The sequence below is a fragment of the Perognathus longimembris genome, chromosome 11 (assembly GCF_023159225.1).
Source record: "Perognathus longimembris pacificus isolate PPM17 chromosome 11, ASM2315922v1, whole genome shotgun sequence".
NCBI classification, from domain to species: Eukaryota; Metazoa; Chordata; class Mammalia; order Rodentia; family Heteromyidae; genus Perognathus; species Perognathus longimembris.
Window position 1 is genome coordinate 23,698,934 of NC_063171.1, and position 14,098 is coordinate 23,713,031.

A 14,098-nucleotide genomic window follows, 5' to 3' on the forward strand; every position below is an offset into this window, starting at 1 on the left:
AAAGATCTCAGTTAGAGGTCAGCAAGACAAAAACCTCACGAGATCCCATTGCGATCAGTAATCTGGGTATGGTGGTAGATGTGTGCCATCCAGCTAGGTGCAAAGCGTAAATAGGAAGGTTATGGTGTGGGCTGTTCCGTGCAACAGTGCAAAACTATTGAATAAATAACTAAAGCAAAAAGGCCTGAGGGCATGGTTCATACTCAAATGTAAGACCCTGAATTCAAACCTCCACACCTTTACTGTAATATATTATAGGTATAGAAAAAATTTAACAAGAAAAACATTGTATAAAGAACAAAGTAAACATCATTCATAATCCCATAGCTAAATGTTTTAGTTCTTTCCTTCCATTTTTTGCTTCTGAATATGTACATAAATATACATTGGTTAGTTAGTGGTTAAATATGTGTATATAGATTGTATTTTCTATTAAATATAAATAAGTCTATGAAGTAAGATTTTCCATATCATCCCATATCATTTACATATCATTCAGAAGTATGATTTTTAATCTTGGTGTGGCAAAATTTATTGTGTCTTGACTCAATGAGGAGAAATTCTTAGAAGAATTAGAGACCCAGACTGCTAAGGTTAGAACCTTCTCTGCTATTTGCTAGCTGTGTGGCCTTAGGCAGGATGCTTAACCTTTCAATGGCTTTATCTGCTCATTTTTAAAGACTAGAAGGTAATAGTGCTTACCTCACAGGACTTTTGTAAAGATTAAGAGAATCACTGTACATAAAGCACCTAGAACAGAGCTAAATACTTTATTCACTAGAATGGAAATAAGGCTTCTCCCCTGTATTTTGCTTCCCCTGTCTTTTCTGAAGCTTTACTGGAAGCACTGAGTGGAAATGTGACACAAAAGAGCATATGCTTTATGGTTTCACTTATGCCTAGATTAAGCAATATCATAGAGACAGAAAGTAGGTAGGTATTAGCGGTGATCAGGGGCTGGGGCCAGGTTAGGTGGGCACAGAGTTGCTATTAGAGATGATAGAGGGTGCTGATGGCTAGTCACCATTGAGGATGTGTTTAGTGCTGTTGGGCCATGCGCTTGTGAGTGGTTAAAGTGATAGTCTATGCTTATGTATGTTTGATCACACTATAGAAAAGTTAAATAGAAGGGGTGTGAGCATATTTTCCTCCCCTCCTGTATGTATATTCACATTGCTCTTAAGTGAATCTCAGGAAATGAGGGCTAAGGAGAGTTAGTTTGGCTGTTTCCCACATTCTCATTGTTTGAGTTTTGGTGTTCTTTGTGGGATATTCCCAGTCTCTCTTCATCTTCAGCAGTTGCTTCCTTACCCCCCTGCTTTAGACTTAGGCATAACTTTGGAGACTATATTAGAGAAGTCACATAGTAGGCAAAATTCCTCAAGTTTAGGGATGACATGAAGCCTGGGTTGGGGTCCTGCCCTGGTCCCCTTTCCTGGCTAAGTCTTACTCTTTCCTCAGTGAGATAATGATCCCTTAAGACTGTGTTAGATTTACTGAGTGGTCAGGTGACAGGGTGCATGGAAATGAGCTGTGTTCCCTGCCAAGTGCTCTATGAATGCTCGTTCTTTCTTATTTAGTTCCAGGCACTGCCAGCCTCCAGAGCACGAAGATTTTCTGAGAGTTCCACTGTTTCAGCCAAGGAGAATGAGGAGTCCTCTGATGAAGCAGACAAAAAGTCTTCCCCAAATGCTTCACACAGAGAAAAACCAGGAGATGTGAAAGAGAATACAAAGGTGGAGGGATTTTTCTTGTCTTTCTATGCTTCCATCCCCTTCTATCCCCTGTCCTAAAGGTAGAGTGGAATTGGGAGTCCCTTCCTCTCCTTCCATCTCATACTAGGTGGAACATGGTCAACCTGTCAGTGGGAGAAACAAACTGATAGGCCATATTTTTTCCCCCCTTTAGAGCTCAGGATTTGGCTGGTTCAGCTGGTTTCGAGGGAAGCCCACCACCAGTGAGAACCACTCTGGAGACGAAGATTCATCACACAGCTCAGACTCAGAGGTGTGCTCAGTGGAAGAAGGAAATCCCTTCCCCATGGGCCAACACAGGTGTCTTCCATCATTGTGACTGGTGGCCAGGTCCGAATGGACTGGAGCTTTGTGGGAGATCAGTTGGGTCTGTGAGGCCCAGGGTAGATAATGGAAAGCCTAAACAAGTGGTGGCAAAAAGTCTTAACTTCAGAGGGCCAGTAATAGAAAGATAATCCAAATTTTGGGACATAGAAGCAACAGGGAAAATGAAATGGTGTTTTGGGGAAAGTCCCTAGAGCACGTCACAGGTGGAGGCCACCACTGTGGGTGTAGGAACACGGGTAGGTTGGCTTGAACTTCTTAGCCAAATCTTACCCCTGTTGCCACTCTTCACAAAGCAGGAGTCTCTGAAAGCACCATCTACCAACCCGGCCAGTCTGGGCCTGTCATCCACGCCTCCTCTGGAGTCCCTGCCTCTGCCTGGTGCCCATGCCGTCTCCATAGGTACTGCCAATCTCAGCATGTCTGGACTGCTCTAGTCCTCTTATTGTCCATGGGTTAGGGGATGCCTTCCGGAAGTTGGGGCTCCTCAGTTGGAGCAGAGGAAGCAGCTTTAACTCCCTGCCTTCTAGGTGGGGGTGAAGTCCTAGGATCCGTGTCCAGTGGGGGACCTGCCAAAGGCACTGGGGCTGGAGACTTCTCAGCGCTTGAAGTAAGCAGCCTATGGGTTGGGGCCTAGGCCTCCTCTCAGGAAGGAGGACTAAACTCTCACTGTGGTTTGGAGATGGTGTCCCAGTGTGGGCCGACTTACAGAATATAAGGGGAAGGTTTCTGCCTTAGTTTTCTTGGGCCACCATCACAGACTGGAGGACTTGAATAACAGCAATGTATTTTCTCACAGCTGTTAGTTGGTCATACATACTTGAGCCATATCGGGTGGCTGAGGGTTGATTTCCTGGGTCTTATAAGGAACCCTTTCATCCACTTGACCAAAGTTCATGCTTTGGGAAGACTTCCTATTCTAGGAAGCTGCCATTAACCACATTTTCTATTCTGTTCCATCCAAGAGTGTTTCCTCTGAGCTCTACTCCAGACCTGGCATTCTGCTTCCTCCACCCACCTTGAAAGGGGCAGTTCCTCTCTATAACCCAGCTCAGGTCCCACAGGTAAGGACATCTTTGTGGGGAGAGGATAGAAGCACAAGTTATGAATTTAGGAGACTGAGTTTATAGTTCCACTTTACCAGTTGTTCTATATGAATTCCTGAGTAATTGTCTAACCTTGCTAAGTCTTATTTTATATCACAGATAAATATATAAAATGTCTGGCACCCAGAAAATGCTCAATAAGCTGGGAGTGGTGGCTTAAACATGCAATCCTAGATAATTTCAGGGCAGAGAATCATGGATGATGACTCAAGACCAGCCTGGGCATAGAAGTCCAAGAGTCTATCTCAACAAATGACTTGTGAAGTGGCACATGCATGTCTTTGCAAGTCACAGGGAAAGAACAAGGCTGTATACAGTAGCATGAATCTGTCACCCCAGCCACAAAGGGAAACAAAAATATGAGGCTCCCAAGCCAGGCCAAGCCAGGAATAGAGACTATATCTTGAAAAGAACCAATCTAAGAGTGGACTGACAGAATGGCTCTGAGTGATAGCTTACCTGCCTAGCAAGATCAAGGCCCTTAACTCAGCTCTCAATATATTTTTTAAAAGAAAAAGTTCAATAAATAGTGAGTATTCCTCTCATTAGCACAAAATATTGTTAGTGTGTGGTGTGATTACTTCCTTCCTCTGTCTTGGAGTGAGGGGATTACTGCCAACCTGAAGAAAAGCCAACCTCCATGTTCCTCAGCAATCCAGAACAGACTTAGTGCAGCTGATTAATGCCTTTTGTTTCCCCCTCCTTATAAAATCAGAAATTTTCTTGCCATATTCAGTAGATGAAGGTAGACCATTAGAATGCAGTGTTGAGAAGCCATCTGTAGCTGATGTGTTCTGGACTTGACGCTTGGGATGCTCTCGCTCAGTCCAGCCCATCACCCCTGAGTGGTGTTGTGCTTGGGGCTGTGCACTCCAGCATCATGTTTGTTCTCTTCCAGCTCTCTCCAGCCACAAGCCTGAGTCGGCCCAACCGCCTGGCTCAGCACCGCTATCCAACCCAGCCATGCTGAGAATGACCACCTGTCCCAGGCTTGTTTTTGAGGAGCACCACTTTCATGGCACTGTAATTTTTCTCCTCTTGGCTGTATTTGGGTCCAACAGAGGGTCGTTCTGGATGGCTGTCTTTGCTGGTCTCTTAGAAGGCAAGGGGATGGGACTGCTTGTGAAACAGTTCCGTCTAGACTTCACTTTAGTTCCAAAGGCTAGAGATGATTTAATCAGGTGGAAAATCTGGCTACCATGGGCAGAGGGTCACAGCAGCAGCATGTGAGATGGTGGCTTGAGACCCTTAGGAGGGTGAAGGCCTTTAGGATCTCAGGGCTAGAATTAAGGGCAATGCCATCAGGCACAGCTCAGAGTAACATTCCCGATTAGCTTTGACTCTTTCTTCAGCTTTACTTATAGACTAACACATAGCTCTAGTTAGTAACGTTTTTACTCTGAAACTTGATTATTACAGCCCTTCAGTGATTCCTTCTTCAATGACATTTCACCAATTTTCCTCCTGGTCCTAGTTTTATGCACATTCTCTATGTGGCTCAGATTAATTATCTTTCTCTCACTTTCTTAGCCAGTACTATTTTTTCACATTCTGGCATCTGGCTATCAAGTTAGACTGCTGTAGGCATCATATTGTCATGGTAACTACTGCACCTAATGATGCAGATGGATGGAACATCAGTATAATAAATGATGGAAAAAAGCCTTCCCTAAAAATTCATCTTTTCCATAAGAGGGAAGGAATGAGTGCCTGATATTGTTAAATACCTCTCTTCCTACCTCAGGCCTTTGCAAATTGATGTTCAGTGGGTCACAGGGGTCTGAATAGGAGGGGGAGGGATATCTTGAAAATTTCCATCTCTCCTTTCAAACCCAAAATCAGAATGATTCTTGCTGTTTGTCAGATTTGCTGAAATTGCTCCTCACAAAGAACATTTTTTTTGTATGTGTAATTGTACATAAAGGTTTTGTACTTTAATGTACTATGGTTCTGATTTTCATAGCGATTAAACCTAGATAATTTTGTAGCAAATGCTGTCTTGGGCTGATTTTTTTCTTTTTCTTTTTTTATGGTCTCTTTCCTGAATTTTTTCTAATAATGGTTGCATTGTGTGATCAGGTGCGAACAGCTGGGAAGAGCCCTTTTTTAATGAAAAATCAGGGCTTACTCCTTTTCTCTTCCAAGTTACTCTAATGTTATCATTTTTTCAATTTAAAAAATTGTTCATGGGCTGGGGATATGGCCTAGTGGCAAGAGTGCTTGCCTCCTATGCATGAAGCCCTGGGTTCGATTCCTCAGCACCACATATATAGAAAAGGCCAGAAGTGGCGCTGTGGCTCAAGTGGCAGAGTGCTAGCCTTGAGCAAAAAGAAGTCAGGGACAGTGCTCAAGCCCTGAGTCCAAGCCCCAGGACTGGCAAAAAAAAAAAAAAAAAAAAAAGTCCATATTAAATTGTCCATATTAAAAAACAATTTTTTTTTTTTTTTTTTTGGCCAGTCCTGGGGCTTGGACTCAGGGCTTGAGCACTGTCCCTGACTTCTTTTTGCTCAAGGCTAGCACTCTGCCACTTGAGCCACAGCGCCACTTCTGGCCTTTTCTATATATGTGGTGCTGAGGAATCGAACCCAGGGCTTCATGCATAGGAGGCAAGCACTCTTGCCACTAGGCCATATTCCTAGCCCCCATATTTAAAATTGTCCATATTTTTAAAATGTGGAAAAATGTTCTGTGGACACAAACCAGTCATTTTACAAATGATTGAATTTTCTGTTACCTATAAAAAGTTTTATTTCATGCCTTAGATTAAATCTGAAAAATACACACACCCTTTCAAATTACACACACACACACACACACACACACACGTAAATAGAAGTGTTTTGCACCCAGAGGATTTCAGTAAATCTAATTCTCTTTTCTTCCTTGAGAGGCCGCTGCCCCTTGGGTTTGGCATGTTGACACCCAGTGGTGGTACTCTAGCATGAGCCTATGAGTTTCCAAGTACCCAAATCCTCATGGGCAGGTCACCCTGGGGCCTTGTGTAAGGTTACTTCACCATCCTGGGATTTAGTTTCCTCATCTATAATGGTAGTAATAACACCTATGTTATTGGAAGAATGAATGAGTCATCTAAGGGAGTGCTAAGAACTTTTGAAGTATGCTCAATGACAAGGGTGCAATCTAATAAGTAAAATCTTGACTTTTTGGTGTTTTTTTCCTTCCCTGTTTAACTATGGGTTTGCAAATTTTGACATATACATGTATATATATCCACATATATGTAGACATATATCTGGGACAATAATTTAAAAATATTTTATGAGATGTATCTTAATTGCTAAGCCAGGTTCTCCTCCTGCATCCCATCTGCAATCAGTGCTAGATGATAATGGAGCATAGTTCTGGGAGCAAAGACACAGGGAATTCTACCAATCAAAGGAGCACTTTCACTAAAGAGAATGAAGACCAAAGAAGAAAGCAAAATTCTGGGCTGCTTGTTTTGTCACTATCTCCCCCGATAGGATCACTCCTGGAGAATCCACAACTACAGCATTCAATACAGCAAACATCCAGCTTGCTAACTTTCCTGCAATGAAACACAGCAGGAAGGAGAGACAGGTATTTCCTGCACTAGAAGAGGAGGAGGTGCATGGTCTCTATGCTAATTCATGATGGAAAGATTTTACTCTGTCCTGGTCAAAATATGTCTATGAATCTGTATATACTTGATTAAAACAAATGCTAATGCCCATTCGTCAGGAAAGTGAGGTTCCACAAGGGTCTGAACTGGGGTCATTCGAATTTATTGTTTATCTGCTTTGGCAAGGTATCAGGGACTGCTGTTGAAGGTCATGGTTGTTTTATAGCTTCAGCTGGTTAAAACTAGCTGTGATGAAACAGTAAATGCAGCTTAAAGATAAAACTATTTTTTCCCTTCCTGTTATAAAGTAGAAGCTTGAGGAATAGAGCAGGAATGGAAATGTGCTAGGGTTAGAGGTTTCTTTCCTTTTTTGTAGCCTGGGAGAGGCTGCAAGCCATGGGGAGAAGCTGCTTTGGGCATAGTAAAGTGTGTCTTGGGAGCCACAACATCTGGATATGGCTGGGACCCTTATCTGAGGTAGAGCCCTGTATCCTGGCCGCCTGGTGTAGTATGGACTACAGAAAGAAATACTGGCCCAATGGCCCAGATAGCCAGTTGTGTCCCACAGTGATACCCCAACGCAACAAGAAGACAAGAAGAGAGATCTTTGCAAGGTAACGGAATACACTGTGGAGTTTCTCTCCATGAGCCATCTCTTTAACAAAGTAATGACTCAGTGACACTGTTTGGAAGGGAAGAACTTACTGGGTACCAGTGGCTCACGCCTGCACTTCTGCTACTCAGGAGGCTTAGATCTGAGGATCGAGGTTTGAAGCTAGCTAGACAGAAGTCTGTGAGACTCTTATCTCCAATAATGAACTCAGAAAAGGCCGGAAGTGATGCTATGGCTCAAGTGGTAGAGCACTAGCCTTGAGCACAACGAAGCTCAGGGCCAGGGCTCAGGCCCTGAGTTGAAGCCTAAGGACTGGCAAAACAAAATAAAACAAAACAAACAAAAAACCCCAGAAGAACTTATGGCTGGGGATGTAGCTTATATGATAGATCATTTGCCTAGCAGGCTAGAGACCTTGAGTTCAATTCCCAGTCCCACAAAAACCAACAAACAAAGGAAGCATGTAAGATACTATTTTTTTTCTTCATTTCTTTATTGTCAAAGTGCTATACAGAGGGGTTACAGTTTAATACATAAGGCAGTGCGTAAATTTCAACTTGTTACCTCCTCACTCATTCCCCCCCCACTTTCCCCCGCTCATTTCACCCCCCCCCCCCATGAGTTGTGCAGTTGGTTTACATCATATAGTTTTATAAGTATCGCTGTTGAGCTAGTTTGTCTTTTTATCCTTTGTCTCTCGATTTTGGTATTCCCTTTCCCCTCCCTAGTTCCAATACTGGCAAGTTTGTTGGGTGACCCTGCTTCTCAGTAGAGTACAAGCTTGCAGGAAGAATTCATCAGTGGTGAGAAATAAAGAAGCCACATTTTCCTTGCAAAACAGAGTGGCAGTATGCAAATGTGCAATTCTGCTATATATATATAATTTAATATTTATATGAAAACATTTAAACTTAATGTTCAATAATTTGAAAGAGAATAAACCATTAAATTCCACTTAAGTGTCTTTATCACAGATCACCATTCCAGCCCTCTGTCTAATCCTCTTATGCGGCTATAAAACTGTGAATGAGCTTTGTGCTTCAGTCAGCTTCACTCTCTCTCTCCAGCCCTGGCTTCAGGTTGTGCAGGATCAAAGCCTCTGATAGCGGTTTTCTGATAGCTGCTTTCTTTTGGGCCTCTTTCTCTAGCCAACATGAGGAGCAACAAACTGCATTTACTTCTTTGCTAAAGCCAGAATACATTCTATCCAAGAGGGAATATGCAAACCAAACCACGCTTCTGTTTGCAAAGAGTAATAGGGGAACAATTTGGGTCTCTCCACTTGTATCAGTTTTTCTCTCCCCCAGAGAGTGGGGTTTTTCTTTTGGTGGTACTAGGGTTTGGACTCAGGGCCCTACTGGTAGGCAAACACCTTACCACTTGAGCCAGACTCCTAACCTTATTTCCTTTGGTTATTTTTTCAGGTAGTATGTCATGGGTTTTTTTTGCCTTTTTTTTGGGGGGGGACTGATCTTATTACCTGTATACTTCTGCATTGCTGGGATAAGAGGTGTGTACCACCATGCCAGAATTATTAGTTGAGATGATGGGCTTGGTAATATTTTACCTCAGGTGGCTTTGAACCTTGGTCCTCTCAATAAATGGCCAGCCAAATATCTGGGATTATTGAGAGGAAACACCACACTGTACTGGAAGTGATTTTTTTTTACCCCCCCCACTTTTTCCATCTGAAGTTGGAAGTTGAACATACAGTCGCATGATCTGTAAGCTATAGCAGTAGGATGGAGGTATTTACTCATCCAAGGTGACACCTAAATGGGACCTCAATGCCTGTCTGTCCTCATCATGTACTTACATGTGGCCATCGCCCATTCAAGTCTTTCAGAAATGGCTTCTTAATGAGATTTAAAGTTACACTGAATGGAGATTAATAATATGTTGAAATGTTTGCACTAAGTGGAGGAATCTGCTCCCCCATCCCCTCTTTTTGTATATTCATGCCTCTGAGGTAATAGTGCTTCTCTGGGTCAAGCTCAACAAGACTTTAACTTGGAGTTGATCTGTGAAAACTTGCTTACTATTTTAATACAATATGCTTTCAAGCTCCTCACTTTAGAAAGAGTCTCTTCCATTTTTTTATGACTCTTAAGAGGAGGGGATTCCATGGTATTTCTTTGAGGCTTTCAGCCATGGATTATGTATCCTTAAGCATCAGGAAGAGATTCCTAATACTTTACACAGAAATTCTTCACACGTGGCTCTTTAAAACTCTCAGCTGGTCCCCAGTAGCGATAGGAAACAGCTGTTTAGCAACTGTGCCTGGAACTCTGTCACAGTGTGGAAGGCCTCAGTCCTTTCATAAAACAAGAGAGTGTTTTCTTCTCTAGACTGAGAATCCTGGAATCTTTTAGTAGTGACAGTGGTCAGACATTCGGAATTTCGATCATAGCAGTAATACCCATGGGAGATTCTTCTAGGCACTGCAGCATGCATTCTATGAGATACATAGCATTCTTTCAGCACAGACAGTATATGAACAATCAAAACCTAAGGAGAGATGTTGAGCACTTTGTTCATGTTTATACAGCTGGTAAGGATGGAGCCGGATTAGAGTCCAGGAAATCTGACCTCAAAATCTAGGCTTTCTGTTACATTGTCCCTGGACAGATGTGCATTTTCTCCTTTGTTCTGGTATTAATTAGATGATGTATCAAACATTACATATTTTTTTCCTCTTCGTGCTAATTTTGACAAACTCATTTACACTTGCCAAGCTGCTATCATGGCAGACCTTCTCCCTTCCCTGTGTCCTTTACAGGTATTTGGAGGAAGGAAAACACGGAGACCATTGCAGGATGCTCCCCTGAAGGGAAGAGGCCTCGGTGGGGAGTACCTTTGGGCTTGTTCACAGAGGTAGGCCCCATCCCAGGTGGTACACTTCAGAAAATATCTTTGTTTTTAAAATCCAATCTCCTTTCAAGCCTCTTTTAGTCTGTATGGATATGCGTATGTATGTATGTATGTATGTATGTATGTATGTATTTATATTTAGTAGCAGGAAGAGGTTTTAAACCCAGGGTCTGTGTATGCTAGACAAGTGCACTTCCACTTGTTCCATACTCCTAGTGCTTTTGTTTCTGAGATAAGGTCTAGCTTTTGCCTAAGCTTACCCTAGACTCAAAATTCTCCTATCTTTACATCTCAAGTAGCTGGGATTACTGACATGAATCCCATGCCTGGCTTTGTTTCTCCTCCTGCATAATTACTTTTTACTTTTTACTCCCAGGAGAGGATTATCCAGAAGGTAGACTTTCAATGAAGAATCTTCCAAGTGGCTGGCGCTATGAAGGCATCTATATTAGTTTATTTTCTGTTGCTATAACAACATATGTCAGGCTGGATAAAGAAAAGAATTTCAGAGGATGAAAACTCAAGATTGGGTGGTCCCATTTGCTTTCTGGTAAAAGCCCCCTGGGCTGAGTCACCATATGGCAGGTGGCATTGGGATGTAGAGTGTGCAGCAGGGAGATACTGCACAAAGAGACAGGAGGGAAGAGAAGGGCTAACCTTGTGTGTTTTTAAATTTTTATTGAAAATTTTACAATAATAATTCTTGAGGGGACAGACCAAGCTCCATGTCAACTACCTTGATTTCTGCAGAAGGCAGCATCCCCAATGACCTCCCTCCCTCCCACTAAGCTCCCACTAAGTGTGTGTGTGTGTGTGTGTGTGTGTGTGTGTGTGTGTGTGTGTGTGTTTGTGCATGTGGGTACTGAGGATTGAACTCAGGGCCTGTATTTTCTTTCAGCTTGCTCACTCCCAGCTGGTGCGCTACCATTTTGTCACACCACTAGCCCATCATTTTCTCCTTCCCTTCCTTCCTTCCTTCCTTCCTTCCTTCCTTCCTTCCTTCCTTCCTTCCTTCCTTCCTTCCTTCCTTCCTTCCTTCCTTCCTTCCTTCCTTCCTTTTGTTTAGTTGGAAGTGAAAGTCTCACAGACTTTTCTGCCCAGGTTGGTTGTGAACCTGGATCCTCCATGACTCAGCCTCCTGAGTAGCTAGGATTAAAGGCATGAGTCATCACAGGGCTTAAATTTCACCTTTGAAATAGTCTCCTATCTCTCCAGGAATGGGGACTAAAGTTCTAACATTTGTATTCTGGGGGACACACTCAACCCAAATCCATGTTATAGTGACAGTCCTGCTTACCAGAATAGGATGCAACAGATCCTGTGCCAATAAATCTAAATCTTTGGCCAGGACATGGTAGCTAAGTTTTTGTTTTCTAAAACTAGGTTCTTGTAAAGACAAGGTCTTGATTTTAAAATTTTTTCTTTTAAAAAAAATTTTATTGTCAAACTGCTGATGTACAGAGAGGTTACAGTTTTATACATCAGGCTTTGGATTACATTTCTTGTACTGTTTGTTACCTCCTCCCTCATTCCCCCCTCCTCCCTCCCCCTTTCCATTTCCCCCCCATGAGTTGTTCAGTTCATTTATACCAAACAATTTTGCAAGTATTGCTTTTGTAGTTGTTTGTCTTTTTTACCCTGTGTCTCTCGATTTTGGTATTCCCTTTCAGTTTCCTAGTTCTAACACTAGTATACACAGTTTCCAATGTACTCAGATAAGATACAGAGATAGTGCAGGTACAGCACAGGAAGGGGATACAAGAAGATCATCAATAATAGAAGCTATGGTTACACATAGCACATTGAAAGTAGTTACAACAGTGACATAACAATCGTTTCCATAACATGGAGTTCATTTCACTTAGCAGCATCTTATGTGTTCATAGGGGTATAGTTACATTTTTTTCTTGAGTTTTAAGAAGAGGCAGGATTTAAATCTGTGGCTTCTTTCAATGCTTTTGTGTTCTACAAGCACAATTCAGGATTTTTGAGATTTAAATCTGTGGCTTCTTTCAATGCTTTTGTGTTCTACAAGCACAATTCAGGATTTTTGAGAAACCTCATTGTCCTAGAGTAGAAATAATTTAGATTTTGGACCTGAAAGCTTAATTACTACTTCTTTGATATTCCAATATATATCCATGTGTTAAGAACAAACCAGAGCCTGACATTCATAATCTTTTCATGTTATTTTCCAACTTTGCAAACAAGAACACAACTTGCCCAAGCCCACAGTGGCCATGGTCATCCTCACAATGTGCATCGGTTATGATAGTCAGTCAGACTCCAGCCCCATTTGGTTTGTGAAACACATATTATGGAAAAGTTGTAGATACCTTGAGATTTACTACATCAAATATATCCCGGAATCCACTGGAATAGCTGGAGATCTAAAGGCAATTGATGTTAATTCCCTAAAAGGAAAGATTATTCCCACAGAAAACATTCCCAATATATCACTTTGTAGAACTTGAATTTGTAGTCTTAAGGAAGGCAGAATAAAAGAAGACTTTCAGTTCTAGACTTACATCTCCTACTGGAGGAACTTAAAGTAAGTTAACTGAGTTTCAGCTGAATACCTGGAGTTCATTCATCCAGCAAACATTTTTGTAGCATCTCTCATGAAATTGAAAGGTGAGCCTGAATCCCAGCTTTCAAAGAGCTCACAAAGGAATTGGAAAGTAATAAGTGACCAAGTTCAGCCAGAGTTGTTTGTGGCTCTCAGTGTTGTTGGTAGTCCATGATAGCTCCTGACTCTTTCTACCTGGGAGTGAGGTTATCTGGAAGGTTCTGGTAACTTGATTGATGGCTTGGAGAGGTTAATCAATTTTCCTAAATCCCTTTAATTAAAGTCCTGATTTCCCAGCTGATGGTCTTTTCCTTTGAATATGAGAACATAATTTAAAATGTAAAGCTTTTCTTTTATTATCACATTGAGGGTGTATTTATGATACCAAGGCATCAATAATATGCCAAGCACTAGTGTCTCACGCCTGTAATTCTACCTACTCTGGAGGTTGAAATCTGAGCTTATGGTTCAAAGCCAGCTCACGATTTCCATTTCCAATTAACCAGCAAAAAGCTGGAAGTGGAAGGGTTGCTCAAGGGGTAGAGTGCACCAGCTTTGAGTGAAAAACCCAAGCAAGAGTAGAGGCCCTGATTTCAAGTGCCAGGACTCAGGACTCACACACACACACACACACACACACACACACACACACACACACACACACACACACAAAACATCCATAGTAATAACTAAGGTGTTACTGTAAGAATCTACATGTGTTTGTTACATTCTCTTAGCAATCCAATGAACTAAGGTCTTAGAAGAAGCTAAAGCCCAATTGGAAGATAATATCCTCTGTCTTCACTGGTGAGGAAATGGAGTCACAGAGACTTTCAGTACTTTCTCTAGGTTACTCAGGAAGTGGAGGGCTTAAAATCTGGCTTAAACAGTTTGCCTCAGAACCTCAGGCATACCTGTTCTATAAGTCTAAAGAGGGCTTTATCATCAGCCCAGGTGATTCTCTGTGTCCCTCCTTCCCTTCTGCTACTAAGGGGCAGGGCTGCTTCAGTGTGTGTGCACACAGTTACCATTTTCCATTAGACCTGACTTTTCAGGGGAAGGAGCTATATGGCAACTCGCTCATCTCTGTATTCCCACCACTTGTGCTGTACCTACGTCTAGTAAAGCCACAGTATTCAAAATAGATGGGAATATGGACCTTATAACTGTTTGCAAGAAATTGTCTATAAGTGATATCTGGTCAACAGATGGTCTTGGTGAGTTATCTTGTTCTTACAATTATTATATTTTTTCTGCATC

General features: G+C 42.1%; 1 protein-coding gene across 1 annotated transcript in view; it reads left to right on the forward strand.

Annotated features, from left to right (window-relative positions):
* Window positions 1-5,163, forward strand: part of Sec16b (SEC16 homolog B, endoplasmic reticulum export factor) — a 41,764-nt gene extending 36,601 nt beyond the window's left edge. Inside the window, exons 21-26 of the mRNA XM_048357835.1 lie at window positions 1,581-1,736; window positions 1,909-2,007; window positions 2,378-2,480; window positions 2,609-2,688; window positions 3,044-3,142; window positions 4,083-5,163. Coding sequence (XP_048213792.1) covers window positions 1,581-1,736; window positions 1,909-2,007; window positions 2,378-2,480; window positions 2,609-2,688; window positions 3,044-3,142; window positions 4,083-4,154 — 609 coding nt within the window. The 3' untranslated portion in view covers window positions 4,155-5,163. The remainder of the gene's footprint in view (window positions 1-1,580; window positions 1,737-1,908; window positions 2,008-2,377; window positions 2,481-2,608; window positions 2,689-3,043; window positions 3,143-4,082) is intronic.
* Window positions 5,164-14,098: the final 8,935 nt, after the last annotated feature.